General features: G+C 53.2%; 1 protein-coding gene across 1 annotated transcript in view; it reads right to left on the bottom strand.

Annotated features, from left to right (window-relative positions):
- Positions 1–384: 384 nt before the first annotated feature.
- Positions 385–20,452, bottom strand: part of LOC115144996 (CRACD-like protein) — a 63,364-nt gene continuing 43,296 nt past the window's right edge. Inside the window, exons 2-12 of the mRNA XM_065021491.1 lie at positions 7,469–7,546; positions 7,100–7,256; positions 6,828–6,963; positions 6,569–6,730; positions 6,255–6,323; positions 5,930–6,124; positions 4,391–5,789; positions 4,062–4,106; positions 2,514–2,678; positions 998–1,188; positions 385–573 (exon numbers count right to left, since the gene is read on the bottom strand). Of these exons, the coding sequence (XP_064877563.1) occupies positions 385–573; positions 998–1,188; positions 2,514–2,678; positions 4,062–4,106; positions 4,391–5,789; positions 5,930–6,124; positions 6,255–6,323; positions 6,569–6,730; positions 6,828–6,963; positions 7,100–7,256; positions 7,469–7,517 (2,757 nt within the window). The 5' untranslated portion in view covers positions 7,518–7,546. The remainder of the gene's footprint in view (positions 574–997; positions 1,189–2,513; positions 2,679–4,061; positions 4,107–4,390; positions 5,790–5,929; positions 6,125–6,254; positions 6,324–6,568; positions 6,731–6,827; positions 6,964–7,099; positions 7,257–7,468; positions 7,547–20,452) is intronic.

Genomic DNA, 20,452 nt, shown 5'->3' with positions numbered 1-20,452 from the left:
TTTATTTATTTATTTTGCTCAGTTTTGCACCCCATTATTTCTATCTCTATTTGCACATTATTCCACTAAAAATCAACCATTCCAGTGTTTTACTTGCTATATTGTATTTACTTTGCCACCATGGTCTTTTTTGCCTTTACCTCCTTTATCTCAGCTCATTTGCTCACGTTGTATATAGACTTATTTTTCTACTGTATTATTGACTGTTTGTTTTACTCCAGTAACTCTGTGTTGTTGAATCTGTCGAACTGCTTTTCATTTATCTTGGCCAGGTCAGATTGTAAAATGAGAACTTGCCTACCTGGTTAAATAAAGGTGAAAAAAATGGTCTGGGGGAGTGTGTCCAACATCATCAGACTGAGCTTGTTGTCATTGCAGGCAATCTCAACGCTGTGCATTACGGGGAAGACATCCTCCTCCCTTTGAGTACCCTTCCTGCAGGCTCATCCTGACATGACCCTCCAGCATGACAATGCCACCACCAGAGTGTGATTTCCAGCAAGACAGGAATGTCAGTGTTCTGCCATGCCCAGACAGTTTAGTGATCTCAATCCCATTGAGCATATCTGGGACCTGTTGGATCGGAGGGTGAGGGCAGGGGCCATTCCCCCAGAAATGTCAGTCAACTTGCAGGTGCCTTGGTGGAAGAGTCCAGTAGGTAACATCTCACAGCAAGAACGGGCAAATCTGGTGCAGTCCATGAGGAGGAGATACCTCGCTGCAGTACTTAATGCAGCTGGTGGCCACACCAGATACTGTTACTTTTGATTTTGACCCCCTTTTGTTCAGGAACACATTATTCCATTTCTGTTAGTCACATGTCTGTGGAACTTGTTCATGTTTATGTCTCAGTTGTTGAATCTTATGTGAATACAAATATTTGCACATGTTAAGTTTGCTGAAAATAAAAGTTGACAGTGAGAGGACATATTACTTTTTGCTGAGTTTAGGTACAAAATGAAGACTTACACTGTTTGAGTCAATTGTTTTTCCTCACCACGTGAACAACCATGAAGAGTCTTGCAGTCCGCGGGGGTGGATTTACCGTAACAGGCTGTGATGCAGCCTGACAGTATGCTCCGATGGTGCTCCTGTAGAACACTGTGAGGGCCTCGGGGACAGGGTGAATTTCTTCAGCATACTGAAGTTGAAGAATCTCTGTCAGTGCCTTCTTCACTATGGTGTTCGCTGTGGTTGACCATTTCAGATTCTCTGAGATATGTGACTCAAGGAATTTGTAGTTATTGACCATTTTCAGGATTGGTCCCCATTGATGAGGCAGCCCCATTGGGGTTGATAATTGTTTATTGAGGCTGTTTTGTGCCCACACAATTCAAATTAGATCAGAATACAATTGACAGTATGTATATTTATTCCAGACTGGGGGATCAAGCATGGAGTGATATGTCAAAAGCAGTGAAAAACTGAATCGGAGTTTGAACCAGCAACAAACAAGAGTATGCCTGGTCTTGCCATAAAAGTCCAGACCTCTTGGTTTAGTGTTGTTATACCCATTAGTTTAGCATCAGTCTGGCCGATGTGAAATATAAGTAATTTTAAAAATGTAATGGTTAGAAGAGTAAGGCACAGTAAAGGGAAAGAGGTTTTAAACTCTGAAGCCAGTAGGTTCAAATAATACAGTCAGCAACAAATCATTATTTTATTTCAGTCTTCTTCTTACTCTCTTTAGGAACATCTTTACCTCCCTCAAACACACACATCATCGTGTGCATTTCTCTTAGTTCATAGTCTTGTCACTCCAGGCCAGAGATTTGATTGAAGTTCCATCCAGGATGGCTGAATCAGAATGTGACAATGAGGATGATGATTTTTAAATAAGAAGGTATCTCAGGATTTGCTTATGTGAGATCAATTTGACCATTGTTAGATTCCTCCTAAGATAAAATACAGAGATGACATATTACTTAACTAAACTGGCCACATTACATCTTAGTTACAAAATGAAGACTTACTCTGTTTGAGTGTTGTTTTACCTCATCATGTGAAGGGACTGATAAAGGAAAAACGTCTGACCCAATGTGGGGGGCACAGTCAAATATTTACCTTGTCCCAGTCGGGAGCGCTCTTTCTGTCCATTTCTCCACAGGCATCTTCTCAGCTCTCTTCAGAGACGTGGAGGATCTCTCAGACGCTCCTCAAAGTTGGTCTGGTTGGCATGTGAGGTTGGGAGGACTTTGTCAGCTGTTGAGCTGTTCCTTGAATCATTGGTGACACTGAATTGCGATGCTGTTTGTGTGTTAGGCTGATCTGAAGGCAATGTTTTGAGTTTGGCTGTCAGATGCATTTCCTGTAGGATTGGTCTTGCTTGGTATTGGTTGAGATGCTGATTGTACCACTGGGGCTGATGTTTCTTTTTGCAAGGCTGTTTTTGTGCTTGGCTGTGATTGTGATGGAGGTTGTTTGATGGCTGAGCTGTTGGTTGTAATCTCGGCAATGTGGGGCTGGGGTTGGAGCTGGCCATGGTGATGTGGTGTACTGGGGCGTTTTTGTACCTGTCCTCCCTGTCCCAGCACTGTCTCTGGACTGAGATGCTGTTGGAGACTTTTGGTCTTTTCCCGGGCCATGGACATCCAGACAGGTTTCCAGCTGACCCATTAGACCCAGGGGTCTCAGCCCCTCTTGGAGCCCCAGAGCAGGTCTGGAGGATGGGCCTTTGTCTGAGGAACAATGGGTGACATTGTTGAAATCAAGTCAAACTTTATTTAAAGTGTATTTAAAAGATACTGTGGTGTTTGATGACTGGAGTTGTGAATCCCCCAATATTTAATCAGATCATCTTCATTTATTCTGTGGTTCATTTGTTTAGTCCCCCGATACAGCAATATTTTGATTGAGGTGAAACAGAGATCTTTTTACAAACAGTCCCCTGTAATTATTTGGTTTTTGAAGCATGTTTTCTTCTTTTTGGTTCTATAGTCCAAATGTTTTTGAAATTAAACAATGACAGCAGTTTTAAACATAGTCCCAGACTGTCAGCTTTAATTTGAGGGTATTTTCATCCATATCAGGTGAACCGTTTAGAAATGACAGCAGTTTTTGTTCATAGTCCCCCCATTTTAGGTGAGCAAAGTATTGGGACAAATTCACTGAAATGTATTAAAGTAGTAAAAAGTTAAGTATTTGGTCCCATATTCATAGCACGCAATGACTACATCAAGCTTGTGACTACACATTTGTACATTTTCTGTTTTTTTGGTTGTGTTTCAGATTAGTTTGTGCCCAATAGAAATGAATGTTAAAAAAATGTGTTGAGTCATTTTGAGTCACTTTTATTGAAAATAAGAATAGAATATGTTTCTAAACACTTCTACATGAATGTGGATGCTACCATGATATATGGATAATGCTGAATGAATCATCAATAATGATGAGTGAGAAAGTTACAGATGCACAAATATCCTATACCCCCAAAAAAATGTAATGGTGAGAGGTTAGCATGTCTTGGGGTAGGATATTTGTGCATCTGTAACTTTCTTACTTATTAGGACTATCGGATGATCAGTAATCATGGTAGCATCCACTTTAATGTAGAAGTGTTTAGAAACATATTATATTCTTATTTACAATAAAAGTGACTCAAGAATGACACAATACATGATTTACCATTCAATTCTATTGGGCACAAAATGATGAAATAACCAAAACTCCAGCAAATGTGTAGAGTCATGAGATGTATGTAGTCACAACTTTCATAAACATTTCAGTGAATTTGCATGCCACCTAAATTTGGAGACTATGTCAAAAGTGCTGTAATTTCTCAAGTTCACCAGTAATGGATGAAAGTACCCTGAAATGAAAGCTGACAGTCGGCACTTTAACCTCATAGTCATTGTATCATTTCAAATCCAAACTTTTGGAGTATAGAGCCAGAGGAAGAAAACCGTCCCAATAATTACAGAGGGCACATATTTTTATACAGATCTGGATCCAGTTTTGATTGGAGGGGAAATTGCCCACTGATTCAGAAGTGCTCATTATACTGTAACTACTATTGTATGATTATCAGAGAAGTGTTCAGTGGTTCAGTGGATATATGTTACCTGGGTCTGAAAAGGCATCTACTACCAGGTCAGTATCATCTTCATCTAAGGATAGAACCAACAGTGCCTAGAGGTGAGTACATGCTATTGAAACAGGGCCCTCAGTAGACTGACATAGCTGCAACCGCGTGAGCTAGAACACCTTGTTAGCGCAAAGTCAGTTAGTGCATAGTCCAAGTTAATAGTTATTCAATATAGACTCAGCGATATGACGTAGATTCAGAAAGTAAACAGCGTAGTGGGTCAATTTCCGCAACAACTCAGAGCGTTGAACGCGAGGCTCAATTTCTCCGCTGAACTATCGACGACGTTCTAGAGGACACACGTACCTTGGTTCTCGTTGAGTCTGTTTCTGTCAGGGGTGTATGAGGGGGGGCAGTCAGACACTTGTGACGGGCCCTTCCTCGAAGCCTTATTTGCCAAGTCACCCCTGACCTTTGAACTTGTGCCAATTTCGCCTTTGACTGGTTCTGCAGTTGTTGAGACTATATGACACTTAACCCTGAATTCTTGGTCCCTCTCCAAGCGATACTTCAGAGACTGAGAAGTGGTGCGCAGCTTCACTCCGAAAGCACTCTTCCTCTCCTGCTCCTGCTCCTTCTCCTCATTTCCCTCACTCTGCCCATCCCCTTTCTCTCCTCCCTTCAGTCCTGTCTCCTCCACGACTTCTACCTCTGTGTGTACGTTTCTCTCCTGAGGTGAGGGTTGTGGTTGGTTTTCCTTCAGGCCTTTAAATGTGGCCTGCTCTGGTTTTACCTCTTGCCTTCTGACAGACTCCTGATGAGGGTTCTTGGCCACCAAACCCTCCCCCCCCTTTCCTTTTGCATTCATCTCCTTGTTTCTCGTCCCTGTGTGGGCTCTGCTAGTGGCACTCTTGGAACGCTGTCTCAAGGAGGAGGTGAAGAAACTGTTTGCTCTAGGCAGTGTGTCTTCATGGCCAGTAGGTGGCCCTCTCCTCCTCTGCACTAGGTCCAATTTGGAGGTTTCTTCATTAACGCCCGACAGTGGGACTGCTGTAGTCTCTCTGACAGACTCTCTCTCAGAAGCAGGTCTCTGTGTTTGTCTTATAATGCGAGGGGCAGGGGTAGGTAGAGCAGAGTGGTATGTAGAGCTGCTGGTGTCCGCTAGGCTCACACTCTGTGTGTTTCTGCTCAACCTGTCTCCCTTGTTAGAGGTGGCTGGGGTCATATTCTCCTCTGGCTTCTCTTTTGAGGGAAGTTGATTTGTGGTGGAGTCTGATCCATAGACAGGACTGAGAGGCCTGGAGAGGGTCTTTTCAGATGTAGACCCAGGCCGACTTCCCTGGTCTGAATTATCCTGGATGAGAGTTCTTGGGCGTTTGACCCGAATAGGTTCCGGGGGCTTCTGTGGCTCCTCCACTGCTGCTGAAGGGGGAGTGGACAGACTCGGGGTCTCCAGGATGGAGGTCTTGGTCATGGGTTCTGATAGAGGAGAGGTCATAGCCTGGAGGTAGAGAGGGTTGGTGGTGACGCGTCCCTCTGTCTCGGATGACTCTTGTCTCTGTAATACCTCTTTCTGACCACCAGGGGGTACTGACTGCCAGGGCTTCTCCTCAGAGTCTTTTGGAGATGAAGAGAACGGTCTCTCCCTCTCCTCCTCTTCCTCTCTGTCCTCGTCCTCCGTTCCATCCTGCTCTTCCTCCCTCTCAGACAGGGGCTGGTCTAGGTCCAGGTCACTCAGGCTCTCTGAGCCAAGTCTGCTTGCTCTCTAGTAATGACACAGACAAGAAAAACAGCCTGTTAAACCATGGTCTTATATTTACACTGTAATGAAGGTATTCGAGATTGAATGCTGCCCAGTACCCACTATGTGGTGTTTTGATGTTACACTACACAGTGAGATCTTACCAGGGGACCTTTCCTTCCCTTGGCGCTGGCCCTCTGGTTCCTGGGTTTAACAGACATGCGGTGACGGGCGGCAGAGCTGTCCAGGCTAGGAGTGTACTGGGCTGGGCTGGTGAAGTCCACTGCAGGGGAGGGCTCTGGATCACAGGGGGAAGCAGGATACGGGGAGAGAGGACGGGAGGAGGGCTGGGAGAGGCACTGAGGAGAAAGTAGAAAAGCACATTAACAACTGAAATGGACCCAACAAACATGTTTTCGGTGAATGTTGTTAGGATGATCAGTATGTGAATGTGGGATGTGGTGTAATGCAGACAGGAAGTTGCATCACCTGCTCCTCCTCCTCACTTCCTGTCCCTGCTAAACTCGGAGAGCTATGGTGCCTGTGAGTGTCAGGGAACTGGGGATGGAATGGAGGAAGAGGTGTCAATCAGTCAGTCACACAAGGTGGTGGAAGAGTAATGAAAAATGATAATGGTGATGATTACATTGTGTTTTGCTTGCAAATGTACCAACAGACTCTACTGACTACACAAGGTTTATTCTCTAAAAATAGATGTTATCTCAATGAGACTATCCAGGATAAATACAAGTTAGATCAATTGTATCTATGTGTGTGCAGTATATGTGATCAGCCCCATTCACCTTGTAGGAAGGCCCCTGTGCTGTTCGGTCATGGAACAAGATCTCTGGAGGGCTCTGGGGCAAACCATCATCCTCAGAGGTGGCTCCAGAATCTTCCATTCTCTTTCCAGGGATCAGCAAGGGGGGAGGGCCCAGACACATGTTCTGCCGCTGCAGTTTCAGCTGCCCAATCAGAAACAGTGCATGTGTGATGAGCACACTCCTGGACCAATCACAACAGTAGATTAGACTATAAGGACCCTCCCACCTACGGATTCACCTGCAGTTCTTGTATCCTGCCGTGTACGTTCTCCTGAGACAGAACCCTCGTCGGCTCAGAGGAGCTCTGTGATTGGTCAGCCAGGAAGATGCTATCATGTGACAGAGCTCTGGACCCCAGTGTATTTGGACCGCCCCTGTAAGTGACACAGGTCAAAAATGTGTTTACTACATACATACAGTATTTCCCAGTGGACATGCTACTTCAACTTGATAACTTGATCAACTTGACATGCTACTATTTCCAGTGAGTGAAAGAGGTCAGATGCTTACAAACAGTCATCCTCTGAGTCGTCGTCCCTCGGAGCTATGACATCAGCAGTGACATCACTGGCGGACTGGCTCTGCTTCATCCGTCCTTCAGTCTCCTTCCTCTTCAGACGGCCAAACAGACGACTCTTCAGCAGCTTGAACCGAGACTTCTTCCTCCCTGAAACCACCACGAAGTTACTGTCCTACATTTGGTTTTGTTTGCAGAGTCATACATGAGACTTTTGCTGTGAAGTTCATTCCTGTTTGCATTGCATAATGCACTGTGTATGAATGGTGCATTGGGAGTGAATGATTTGCCAGCTACGTATGTCTGTTTACATTGGTTTAGGCATGTCAATAATTTAAAAAGAAAGTAGACAGGTGTTCTACCTGTAAGCTCTTCTCCTGAGTCCTCCACTTCCTCCGCGTTAGTATCCATGACAGGAGACTGGAGTTAGCTGCTCCTACCTAGGAAGAGAGACAGGGCAAGACAAAAAACAGTATTTAGCAACGCCTGAGGGTTCTGTTTGAACAATGGCTCTTCCTGTGAGCCATTCAGGAGCCAGTAGACTGCAGGTTACAGCTCACCTCTATCACACCACTCCCTCCCTGGACAAAGTGTGCTTTCAGGACTGGCCTCAGACTTACTGCCTGAGTATTGGTACTGTGCACACACTGCCAAATATACCTCTCTATACCCCCCTGGTGATGTGGGTTGGAGCCCTGTCTCAGCCACCCTCTGTCTATACCACCTGGTGATGTGGGTTGGAGCCCTGTCTCAGCCCCCTCTGTCTATACCCCCCTGGTGATGTGGGTTGGAGCCCTGTCTCAGCCCCCTCTGTCTATACCCCCCTGGTGATGTAGGTTGGAGCCCTGTCTCAGCCCCCTCTGTCTATACCTCCCTGGTGATGTGGGTTGGAGCCCTGTCTCAGCCACCCTCTGTCTATACCACCTGGTGATGTAGGTTGGAGCCCTGTCTCAGCCCCCTCTGTCTATACCCCCTGGTGATGTGGGTTGGAGCCCTGTCTCAGCCACCCTCTGTCTATATCCCCCTGGTGATGTGGGTTGGAGCCCTGTCTCAGCCACCCTCTGTCTATACCACCTGGTGATGTGGGTTGGAGCCCTGTCTCAGCCCCCTCTGTCTATACCCCCTGGTGATGTGGGTTGGAGCCCTGTCTCAGCCCCCTCTGTCTATACCCCCTGGTGATGTAGGTTGGAGCCCTGTCTCAGCCCCCTCTGTCTATACCTCCCTGGTGATGTGGGTTGGAGCCCTGTCTCAGCCACCCTCTGTCTATACCCCCTGGTGATGTAGGTTGGAGCCCTGTCTCAGCCACCCTCTGTCTATACCACCTGGTGATGTAGGTTGGAGCCCTGTCTCAGCCCCCTCTGTCTATACCCCCTGGTGATGTGGGTTGGAGCCCTGTCTCAGCCACTCTCTGTCTATACATCCTGGTGATGTGGGTTGGAGCCCTGTCTCAGCCCCCTCTGTCTATACCCCCTGGTGATGTGGGTTGGAGCCCTGTCTCAGCCACCCTCTGTCTATACCCCCTGGTGATGTAGGTTGGAGCCCTGTCTCAGCCACCCTCTGTCTATACCACCTGGTGATGTGGGTTGGAGCCCTGTCTCAGCCCCCTCTGTCTATACCCCCTGGTGATGTAGGTTGGAGCCCTGTCTCAGCCACCCTCTGTCTACACCTCCCTGGTGATGTGGGTTGGAGCCCTGTCTCAGCCACCCTCTGTCTATACCCCCTGGTGATGTAGGTTGGAGCCCTGTCTCAGCCACCCTCTGTCTATACCACCTGGTGATGTGGGTTGGAGCCCTGTCTCAGCCCCCTCTGTCTATACCCCCTGGTGATGTAGGTTGGAGCCCTGTCTCAGCCACCCTCTGTCTACACCTCCCTGGTGATGTGGGTTGGAGCCCTGTCTCAGCCACCCTCTGTCTACACCTCCCTGGTGATGTGGGTTGGAGCCCTGTCTCAGCCACCCTCTGTCTATACCCCCTGGTGATGTGGGTTGGAGCCCTGTCTCAGCCACCCTCTGTCTATACCTCCCTGGTGATGTGGGTTGGAGCCCTGTCTCAGCCCTCTCTGTCTATACCCCCTGGTGATGTGGGTTGGAGCCCTGTCTCAGCACCCTCTGTCTATACCACCTGGTGATGTAGGTTGGAGCCCTGTCTCAGCCACCCTCTGTCTATACCACCTGGTGATGTGGGTTGGAGCTCTGTCTCAGCCACTCTCTGTCTATACCCCCTGGTGATGTAGGTTGGAGCCCTGTCTCAGCCACTCTCTGTCTATACCTCCCTGGTGATGTGGGTTGGAGCCCTGTCTCAGCCCCCTCTGTCTATACCCCCTGGTGATGTAGGTTGGAGCCCTGTCTCAGCCACCCTCTGTCTATACCCCTGGTGATGTGGGTTGGAGCCCTGTCTCAGCCACCCTCTGTCTATAACCCCTGGTGATGTAGGTTGGAGCCCTGTCTCAGCCCCCTCTGTCTATACCACCTGGTGATGTGGGTTGGAGCCCTGTCTCAGCCCCCTCTGTCTATAACCCCTGGTGATGTAGGTTGGAGCCCTGTCTCAGCCACCCTCTGTCTATACCACCTGGTGATGTGGGTTGGAGCCCTGTCTCAGCCCCCTCTGCCTATACCCCTGGTGATGTGGGTTGGAGCCCTGTCTCAGCCACCCTCTGTCTATACCTCCCTGGTGATGTGGGTTGGAGCCCTGTCTCAGCCCCCTCTGTCTATAACCCCTGGTGATGTAGGTTGGAGCCCTGTCTCAGCCACCCTCTGTCTATACCACCTGGTGATGTGGGTTGGAGCCCTGTCTCAGCCCCCTCTGTCTATACCCCCTGGTGATGTAGGTTGGAGCCCTGTCTCAGCCACCCTCTGTCTACACCTCCCTGGTGATGTGGGTTGGAGCCCTGTCTCAGCCACCCTCTGTCTATACCCCCTGGTGATGTGGGTTGGAGCCCTGTCTCAGCCACCCTCTGTCTATACCCCTGGTGATGTGGGTTGGAGCCCTGTCTCAGCCACCCTCTGTCTACACCTCCCTGGTGATGTGGGTTGGAGCCCTGTCTCAGCCACCCTCTGTCTATACCTCCCTGGTGATGTGGGTTGGAGCCCTGTCTCAGCCACCCTCTGTCTATACCCCCTGGTGATGTGGGTTGGAGCCCTGTCTCAGCCACTCTCTGTCTATACCACCTGGTGATGTGGGTTGGAGCCCTGTCTCAGCCCCCTCTGTCTATAACCCCTGGTGATGTGGGTTGGAGCCCTGTCTCAGCCCCCTCTGTCTATACCCCTGGTGATGTGGGTTGGAGCCCTGTCTCAGCCACCCTCTGTCTATACCCCTGGTGATGTGGGTTGGAGCCCTGTCTCAGCCACCCTCTGTCTATACCCCCTGGTGATGTAGGTTGGAGCCCTGTCTCAGCCACCCTCTGTCTATACCACCTGGTGATGTGGGTTGGAGCCCTGTCTCAGCCCCCTCTGTCTATAACCCCTGGTGATGTGGGTTGGAGCCCTGTCTCAGCCACCCTCTGTCTATACCACCTGGTGATGTGGGTTGGAGCCCTGTCTCAGCCACCCTCTGTCTATACCCCCTGGTGATGTGGGTTGGAGCCCTGTCTCAGCCACCCTCTGTCTATACCCCCTGGTGATGTGGGTTGGAGCCCTGTCTCAGCCACTCTCTGTCTATACCACCTGGTGATGTGGGTTGGAGCCCTGTCTCAGCCCCCTCTGTCTATAACCCCTGGTGATGTGGGTTGGAGCCCTGTCTCAGCCCCCTCTGTCTATACCCCCTGGTGATGTAGGTTGGAGCCCTGTCTCAGCCACCCTTTGTCTATACCACCTGGTGATGTGGGTTGGAGCCCTGTCTCAGCCACCCTCTGTCTATAACCCCTGGTGATGTAGGTTGGAGCCCTGTCTCAGCCACCCTTTGTCTATACCACCTGGTGATGTGGGTTGGAGCCCTGTCTCAGCCCCCTCTGTCTATAACCCCTGGTGATGTAGGTTGGAGCCCTGTCGCAGCCCCCTCTGTCTATACCACCTGGTGATGTAGGTTGGAGCCCTGTCTCAGCCACCCTCTGTCTATACCCCCTGGTGATGTAGGTTGGAGCCCTGTCTCAGCCACCCTCTGTCTATACCACCTGGTGATGTGGGTTGGAGCCCTGTCTCAGCCCCCTCTGTCTATACCCCCTGGTGATGTAGGTAGGAGCCCTGTTTCAGCCACCCTTTGTCTATACCACCTGGTGATGTGGGTTGGAGCCCTGTCTCAGCCCCCTCTGTCTATAACCCCTGGTGATGTGGGTTGGAGCCCTGTCTCAGCCCCCTCTGTCTATACCCCCTGGTGATGTGGGTTGGAGCCCTGTCTCAGCCACTCTCTGTCTATACCCCCTGGTGATGTGGGTTGGAGCCCTGTCTCAGCCACCCTCTGTCTATACCCCCTGGTGATGTGGGTTGGAGCCCTGTCTCAGCCCCCTCTGTCTATAACCCCTGGTGATGTGGGTTGGAGCCCTGTCTCAGCCACCCTCTGTCTACACCTCCCTGGTGATGTGGGTTGGAGCCCTGTCTCAGCCACCCTCTGTCTATACCCCCTGGTGATGTAGGTTGGAGCCCTGTCTCAGCCACCCTCTGTCTACACCTCCCTGGTGATGTGGGTTGGAGCCCTGTCTCAGCCACCCTCTGTCTATACCCCCTGGTGATGTGGGTTGGAGCCCTGTCTCAGCCACCCTCTGTCTATACCCCCTGGTGATGTGGGTTGGAGCCCTGTCTCAGCCACTCTCTGTCTATACCACCTGGTGATGTGGGTTGGAGCCCTGTCTCAGCCCCCTCTGTCTATACCCCCTGGTGATGTGGGTTGGAGCCCTGTCTCAGCCCCCTCTGTCTATACCCCTGGTGATGTAGGTTGGAGCCCTGTCTCAGCCACCCTTTGTCTATACCACCTGGTGATGTGGGTTGGAGCCCTGTCTCAGCCACCCTCTGTCTATAACCCCTGGTGATGTAGGTTGGAGCCCTGTCTCAGCCACCCTTTGTCTATACCACCTGGTGATGTGGGTTGGAGCCCTGTCTCAGCCCCCTCTGTCTATAACCCCTGGTGATGTAGGTTGGAGCCCTGTCGCAGCCCCCTCTGTCTATACCACCTGGTGATGTGGGTTGGAGCCCTGTCTCAGCCACCCTCTGTCTACACCTCCCTGGTGATGTGGGTTGGAGCCCTGTCTCAGCCACCCTCTGTCTATACCCCCTGGTGATGTGGGTTGGAGCCCTGTCTCAGCCACTCTCTGTCTATACCACCTGGTGATGTGGGTGAGCCCTGTCTCAGCCCCCCTGTCTATAACCCCAGCCCTGTCTCAGCCCCCTCTGTCTATACCCCCTGGTGATGTAGGTTGGAGCCCTGTCTCAGCCACCCTTTGTCTATACCACCTGGTGATGTGGGTTGGAGCCCTGTCTCAGCCACCCTCTGTCTATAACCCCTGGTGATGTAGGTTGGAGCCCTGTCTCAGCCACCCTTTGTCTATACCACCTGGTGATGTGGGTTGGAGCCCTGTCTCAGCCCCCTCTGTCTATAACCCCTGGTGATGTAGGTTGGAGCCCTGTCGCAGCCCCCTCTGTCTATACCACCTGGTGATGTGGGTTGGAGCCCTGTCTCAGCCACCCTCTGTCTATACCCCCTGGTGATGTAGGTTGGAGCCCTGTCTCAGCCACCCTCTGTCTATACCACCTGGTGATGTGGGTTGGAGCCCTGTCTCAGCCCCCTCTGTCTATACCCCCTGGTGATGTAGGTTGGAGCCCTGTTTCAGCCACCCTTTGTCTATACCACCTGGTGATGTGGGTTGGAGCCCTGTCTCAGCCCCCTCTGTCTATAACCCCTGGTGATGTGGGTTGGAGCCCTGTCTCAGCCCCCTCTGTCTATACCCCCTGGTGATGTGGGTTGGAGCCCTGTCTCAGCCACTCTCTGTCTATACCCCCTGGTGATGTGGGTTGGAGCCCTGTCTCAGCCACCCTCTGTCTATACCCCTGGTGATGTGGGTTGGAGCCCTGTCTCAGCCCCCTCTGTCTATAACCCCTGGTGATGTGGGTTGGAGCCCTGTCTCAGCCCCCTCTGTCTATACCCCCTGGTGATGTGGGTTGGAGCCCTGTCTCAGCCCCCTCTGTCTATAACCCCTGGTGATGTGGGTTGGAGTCCTGTCTCAGCCACTCTCTGTCTATACCCCCTGGTGATGTGGGTTGGAGTCCTGTCTCAGCCACTCTCTGTCTATACCCCCTGGTGATGTGGGTTGGAGTCCTGTCTCAGCCACTCTCTGTCTATACCCCCTGGTGATGTGGGTTGGAGCCCTGTCTCAGCCCCCTGTCTATACCCCTGGTGATGTGGGTTGGAGCCCTGTCTCAGCCCCCTCTGTCTATACCCCTGGTGATGTGGGTTGGAGCCCTGTCTCAGCCACTCTCTGTCTATACCCCCTGGTGATGTGGGTTGGAGCCCTGTCTCAGCCACCCTCTGTCTATACCCCCTGGTGATGTGGGTTGGAGTCCTGTCTCAGCCACTCTCTGTCTATACCCCCTGGTGATGTGGGTTGGAGCCCTGTCTCAGCCCCCTCTGTCTATACCCCCTGGTGATGTGGGTTGGAGCCCTGTCTCAGCCCCCTCTGTCTATACCCCCTGGTGATGTGGGTTGGAGCCCTGTCTCAGCCCCCTCTGTCTATACCCCCTGGTGATGTGGGTTGGAGCCCTGTCTCAGCCACTCTCTGTCTATACCCCCTGGTGATGTGGGTTGGAGCCCTGTCTCAGCCACCCTCTGTCTATACCCCTGGTGATGTGGGTTGGAGCCCTGTCTCAGCCCCTCTGTCTATACCCCCTGGTGATGTGGGTTGGAGCCCTGTCTCAGCCCCTCTGTCTATACCCCCTGGTGATGTAGGTTGGAGCCCTGTCTCAGCCACTCTCTGTCTATACCACCTGGTGATGTGGGTTGGAGCCCTGTCTCAGCCCCCTCTGTCTATACCTCCCTGGTGATGTGGGTTGGAGCCCTGTCTCAGCAACCCTCTGTCTATACCCCCTGGTGATGTAGGTTGGAGCCCTGTCTCAGCCACCCTCTGTCTATACCATACCACCTGGTGATGTAGGTTGGAGCCCTGTCTCAGCCCCCTCTGTCTATACCCCCTGGTGATGTGGGTTGGAGCCCTGTCTCAGCCCCCTCTGTCTATACCCCCTGGTGATGTGGGTTGGAGCCCTGTCTCAGCCACCCTCTGACTATACCACCTGGTGATGTGGGTTGGAGCCCTGTCTCAGCCCCCTCTGTCTATACCCCCTGGTGATGTGGGTTGGAGCCCTGTCTCAGCCCCCTCTGTCTATACCCCCTGGTGATGTGGGTTGGAGCCCTGTCTCAGCCATCCTCTGTCTATACCCCCTGGTGATGTAGGTTGGAGCCCTGTCTCAGCCACCCTCTGTCTATACCCCCTGGTGATGTGGGTTGGAGCCCTGTCTCAGCCACCCTCTGTCTATACCCCCTGGTGATGTAGGTTGGAGCCCTGTCTCAGCCACCCTCTGTCTATACCCCCTGGTGATGTAGGTTGGAGCCCTGTCTCAGCCACCCTCTGTCTATACCCCCTGGTGATGTAGGTTGGAGCCCTGTCTCAGCCACCCTCTGTCTATACCCCCTGGTGATGTAGGTTGGAGCCCTGTCTCAGCCACCCTCTGTCTATACCACCTGGTGATGTAGGTTGGAGCCCTGTCTCAGCCCCCCTCTGTCTATACCTCCCTGGTGATGTGGGTTGGAGCCCTGTCTCAGCCCCCTGTCTATAACCCCTGGTGATGTAGGTTGGAGCCCTGTCTCAGCCACTCTCTGTCTATACCACCTGGTGATGTGGGTTGGAGCCCTGTCTCAGCCCCCTCTGTCTATACCTCCCTGGTGATGTGGGTTGGAGCCCTGTCTCAGCACCCTCTGTCTATACCCCTGGTGATGTAGGTTGGAGCCCTGTCTCAGCCACCCTCTGTCTATACCATACCACCTGGTGATGTAGGTTGGAGCCCTGTCTCAGCCCCCTCTGTCTATACCCCCTGGTGATGTGGGTTGGAGCCCTGTCTCAGCCCCCTCTGTCTATACCCCCTGGTGATGTGGGTTGGAGCCCTGTCTCAGCCACCCTCTGACTATACCACCTGGTGATGTGGGTTGGAGCCCTGTCTCAGCCCCCTCTGTCTATACCCCCTGGTGATGTGGGTTGGAGCCCTGTCTCAGCCCCCTCTGTCTATACCCCCTGGTGATGTGGGTTGGAGCCCTGTCTCAGCCATCCTCTGTCTATACCCCCTGGTGATGTGGGTTGGAGTCCTGTCTCAGCCACTCTCTGTCTATACCCCCTGGTGATGTGGGTTGGAGCCCTGTCTCAGCACCCTCTGTCTATACCAACTGGTGATGTAGGTTGGAGCCCTGTCTCAGCCACCCTCTGTCTATACCACCTGGTGATGTGGGTTGGAGCTCTGTCTCAGCCACTCTCTGTCTATACCCCCTGGTGATGTAGGTTGGAGTCCTGTCTCAGCCACTCTCTGTCTATACCCCATTGGTGATGTGGGTTGGAGTCCTGTCTCAGCCACTCTCTGTCTATACCCCCTGGTGATGTGGGTTGGAGCCCTGTCTCAGCCCCCTCTGTCTATACCCCCTGGTGATGTGGGTTGGAGCCCTGTCTCAGACCCCTCTGTCTATAACCCCTGGTGATGTGGGTTGGAGCCCTGTCTCAGCCCCCTCTGTCTATACCCCTGGTGATGTGGGTTGGAGCCCTGTCTCAGCCCCCTCTGTCTATACCCCTGGTGATGTGGGTTGGAGCCCTGTCTCAGCCACCCTCTGACTATACCACCTGGTGATGTGGGTTGGAGCCCTGTCTCAGCCCCTCTGTCTATACCCCCTGGTGATGTGGGTTGGAGCCCTGTCTCAGCCCCCTCTGTCTATACCCCTGGTGATGTGGGTTGGAGCCCTGTCTCAGCCATCCTCTGTCTATACCCCTGGTGATGTGGGTTGGAGCCCTGTCTCAGCCACCCTCTGTCTATACCCCTGGTGATGTGGGTTGGAGCCCTGTCTCAGCCACCCTCTGTCTATACCCCTGGTGATGTGGGTTGGAGCCCTGTCTCAGCCACCCTCTGTCTATACCCCTGGTGATGTAGGTTGGAGCCCTGTCTCAGCCACCCTCTGTCTATACCCCCTGGTGATGTAGGTTGGAGCCCTGTCTCAGCCACCCTCTGTCTATACCCCCTGGTGATGTAGGTTGGAGCCCTGTCTCAGCCACCCTCTGTCTATACCACCTGGTGATGTAGGTTGGAGCCCTGTCTCAGCCCCCCTCTGTCTATACCTCCCTGGTGATGTGGGTTGGAGCCCTGTCTCAGCCCCCTGTCTATAACCCCTGGTGATGTAGGTTGGAGCCCTGTCTCAGCCACTCTCTGTCTATACCACCTGGTGATGTGGGTTGGAGCCCTGTCTCAGCCCCCTCTGTCTATACCTCCCTGGTGATGTGGGTTGGAGCCCTGTCTCAGCAACCCTCTGTCTATACCCCCTGGTGATGTAGGTTGGAGCCCTGTCTCAGCCACCCTCTGTCTATACCATACCACCTGGTGATGTAGGTTGGAGCCCTGTCTCAGCCCCCTCTGTCTATACCCCCTGGTGATGTGGGTTGGAGCCCTGTCTCAGCCCCTCTGTCTATACCCCTGGTGATGTGGGTTGGAGCCCTGTCTCAGCCACCCTCTGACTATACCACCTGGTGATGTGGGTTGGAGCCCTGTCTCAGCCCCCTCTGTCTATACCCCCTGGTGATGTGGGTTGGAGCCCTGTCTCAGCCCCCTCTGTCTATACCCCTGGTGATGTGGGTTGGAGCCCTGTCTCAGCCATCCTCTGTCTATACCCCCTGGTGATGTAGGTTGGAGCCCTGTCTCAGCCACCCTCTGTCTATACCCCCTGGTGATGTGGGTTGGAGCCCTGTCTCAGCCACCCTCTGTCTATACCCCCTGGTGATGTAGGTTGGAGCCCTGTCTCAGCCACCCTCTGTCTATACCCCCTGGTGATGTAGGTTGGAGCCCTGTCTCAGCCACCCTCTGTCTATACCCCCTGGTGATGTAGGTTGGAGCCCTGTCTCAGCCACCCTCTGTCTATACCCCCTGGTGATGTAGGTTGGAGCCCTGTCTCAGCCACCCTCTGTCTATACCACCTGGTGATGTAGGTTGGAGCCCTGTCTCAGCCCCCCTCTGTCTATACCTCCCTGGTGATGTGGGTTGGAGCCCTGTCTCAGCCCCCTCTGTCTATAACCCCTGGTGATGTGGGTTGGAGCCCTGTCTCAGCCACCCTCTGTCTATACCCCCTGGTGATGTGGGTTGGAGCCCTGTCTCAGCCACTCTCTGTCTATACCACCTGGTGATGTGGGTTGGAGCCCTGTCTCAGCCCCCTCTGTCTATAACCCCTGGTGATGTGGGTTGGAGCCCTGTCTCAGCCCCCTCTGTCTATACCCCCTGGTGATGTAGGTTGGAGCCCTGTCTCAGCCACCCTTTGTCTATACCACCTGGTGATGTGGGTTGGAGCCCTGTCTCAGCCACCCTTTGTCTATACCACCTGGTGATGTGGGTTGGAGCCCTGTCTCAGCCACCCTCTGTCTATACCCCCTGGTGATGTAGGTTGGAGCCCTGTCTCAGCCACCCTCTGTCTATACCACCTGGTGATGTGGGTTGGAGCCCTGTCTCAGCCCCCTCTGTCTATACTCCCTGGTGATGTAGGTTGGAGCCCTGTCTCAGCCACCCTTTGTCTATACCACCTGGTGATGTGGGTTGGAGCCCTGTCTCAGCCCCCTCTGTCTATAACCCCTGGTGATGTGGGTTGGAGCCCTGTCTCAGCCCCCTCTGTCTATACCCCCTGGTGATGTGGGTTGGAGCCCTGTCTCAGCCACTCTCTGTCTATACCCCCTAGTGATGTGGGTTGGAGCCCTGTCTCAGCCCCCTCTGTCTATAACCCCTGGTGATGTGGGTTGGAGCCCTGTCTCAGCCCCCTCTGTCTATACCCCCTGGTGATGTGGGTTGGAGCCCTGTCTCAGCCCCCTCTGTCTATACCCCCTGGTGATGTGGGTTGGAGCCCTGTCTCAGCCACTCTCTGTCTATACCCCCTGGTGATGTGGGTTGGAGCCCTGTCTCAGCCACCCTCTGTCTATACCCCCTGGTGATGTGGGTTGGAGCCCTGTCTCAGCCCCCTCTGTCTATACCCCTGGTGATCTGGGTTGGAGCCCTGTCTCAGCCCCCTCTGTCTATACCCCTGGTGATGTGGGTTGGAGCCCTGTCTCAGCCACCCTCTGTCTATACCCCTGGTGATGTAGGTTGGAGCCCTGTCTCAGCCACCCTCTGTCTATACCCCTGGTGATGTAGGTTGGAGCCCTGTCTCAGCCACCTCTGTCTATACCCCTGGTGATGTGGGTTGGAGCCCTGTCTCAGCCACCCTCTGTCTATACCCCCTGGTGATGTAGGTTGGAGCCCTGTCTCAGCCACCCTCTGTCTATATCCCCTGGTGATGTAGGTTGGAGCCCTGTCTCAGCCACCCTCTGTCTATACCACCTGGTGATGTAGGTTGGAGCCCTGTCTCAGCCCCCCTCTGTCTATACCTCCCTGGTGATGTGGGTTGGAGCCCTGTCTCAGCCACCCTCTGTCTATACCCCCTGGTGATGTGGGTTGGAGCCCTGTCTCAGCCCCCTCTGTCTATAACCCCTGGTGATGTGGGTTGGAGCCCTGTCTCAGCCACCCTCTGTCTATACCCCCTGGTGATGTGGGTTGGAGCCCTGTCTCAGCCACTCTCTGTCTATACCACCTGGTGATGTGGGTTGGAGCCCTGTCTCAGCCCCCTCTGTCTATACCCCCTGGTGATGTAGGTTGGAGCCCTGTCTCAGCCACCCTTTGTCTATACCACCTGGTGATGTGGGTTGGAGCCCTGTCTCAGCCACCCTTTGTCTATACCACCTGGTGATGTGGGTTGGAGCCCTGTCTCAGCCACCCTCTGTCTATACCCCCTGGTGATGTAGGTTGGAGCCCTGTCTCAGCCACCCTCTGTCTATACCACCTGGTGATGTGGGTTGGAGCCCTGTCTCAGCCCCCTCTGTCTATACTCCCTGGTGATGTAGGTTGGAGCCCTGTCTCAGCCACCCTTTGTCTATACCACCTGGTGATGTGGGTTGGAGCCCTGTCTCAGCCCCCTCTGTCTATAACCCCTGGTGATGTGGGTTGGAGCCCTGTCTCAGCCCCCTCTGTCTATACCCCCTGGTGATGTGGGTTGGAGCCCTGTCTCAGCCACTCTCTGTCTATACCCCCTGGTGATGTGGGTTGGAGCCCTGTCTCAGCCACCCTCTGTCTATACCCCCTGGTGATGTGGGTTGGAGCCCTGTCTCAGCCCCCTCTGTCTATAACCCCTGGTGATGTGGGTTGGAGCCCTGTCTCAGCCCCCTCTGTCTATACCCCTGGTGATGTGGGTTGGAGCCCTGTCTCAGCCCCCTCTGTCTATACCCCCTGGTGATGTGGGTTGGAGCCCTGTCTCAGCCACTCTCTGTCTATACCCCCTAGTGATGTGGGTTGGAGCCCTGTCTCAGCCACCCTCTGTCTATACCCCCTGGTGATGTGGGTTGGAGCCCTGTCTCAGCCACTCTCTGTCTATACCCCCTGGTGATGTGGGTTGGAGCCCTGTCTCAGCCCCCTCTGTCTATACCCCCTGGTGATGTGGGTTGGAGCCCTGTCTCAGCCCTCTCTGTCTATACCCCCTGGTGATGTAGGTTGGAGCCCTGTCTCAGCCCCCTCTGTCTATACCTCCCTCGTGATGTGGATTGGAGCTCTGTCTCAGCCCTCCTCTGTCTATAACCCCTGGTGATGTAGGTTGGAGCCCTGTCTCAGCCACTCTCTGTCTATACCCCTGGTGATGTGGGTTGGAGCCCTGTCTCAGCCACTCTCTGTCTATACCCCCTGGTGATGTGGGTTGGAGCCCTGTCTCAGCCCCCTCTGTCTATACCCCATTGGTGATGTGGGTTGGAGCTCTGTCTCAGCCCCCTCTGTCTATAACCCCTGGTGATGTAGGTTGGAGCCCTGTCTCAGCCCCCTCTGTCTATACCTCCCTGGTGATGTGGGTTGGAGCCCTGTCTCAGCCACCCTCTGTCTATACCTCCCTGGTGATGTGGGTTGGAGCCCTGTCTCAGCCACCCTCTGTCTATACCACCTGGTGATGTGGGTTGGAGCCCTGTCTCAGCCCCCTCTGTCTATACTCCCTGGTGATGTAGGTTGGAGCCCTGTCTCAGCCACCCTTTGTCTATACCACCTGGTGATGTGGGTTGGAGCCCTGTCTCAGCCCCTCTGTCTATAACCCCTGGTGATGTGGGTTGGAGCCCTGTCTCAGCCCCCTCTG

Source organism: Oncorhynchus nerka, linkage group LG2 (assembly GCF_034236695.1).
Source record: "Oncorhynchus nerka isolate Pitt River linkage group LG2, Oner_Uvic_2.0, whole genome shotgun sequence".
Lineage (NCBI taxonomy): Eukaryota > Metazoa > Chordata > Actinopteri > Salmoniformes > Salmonidae > Oncorhynchus > Oncorhynchus nerka.
The sequence above is the reverse complement of the archived record's forward strand: the minus strand, read 5'-3'. Positions and strand labels throughout refer to the sequence as shown.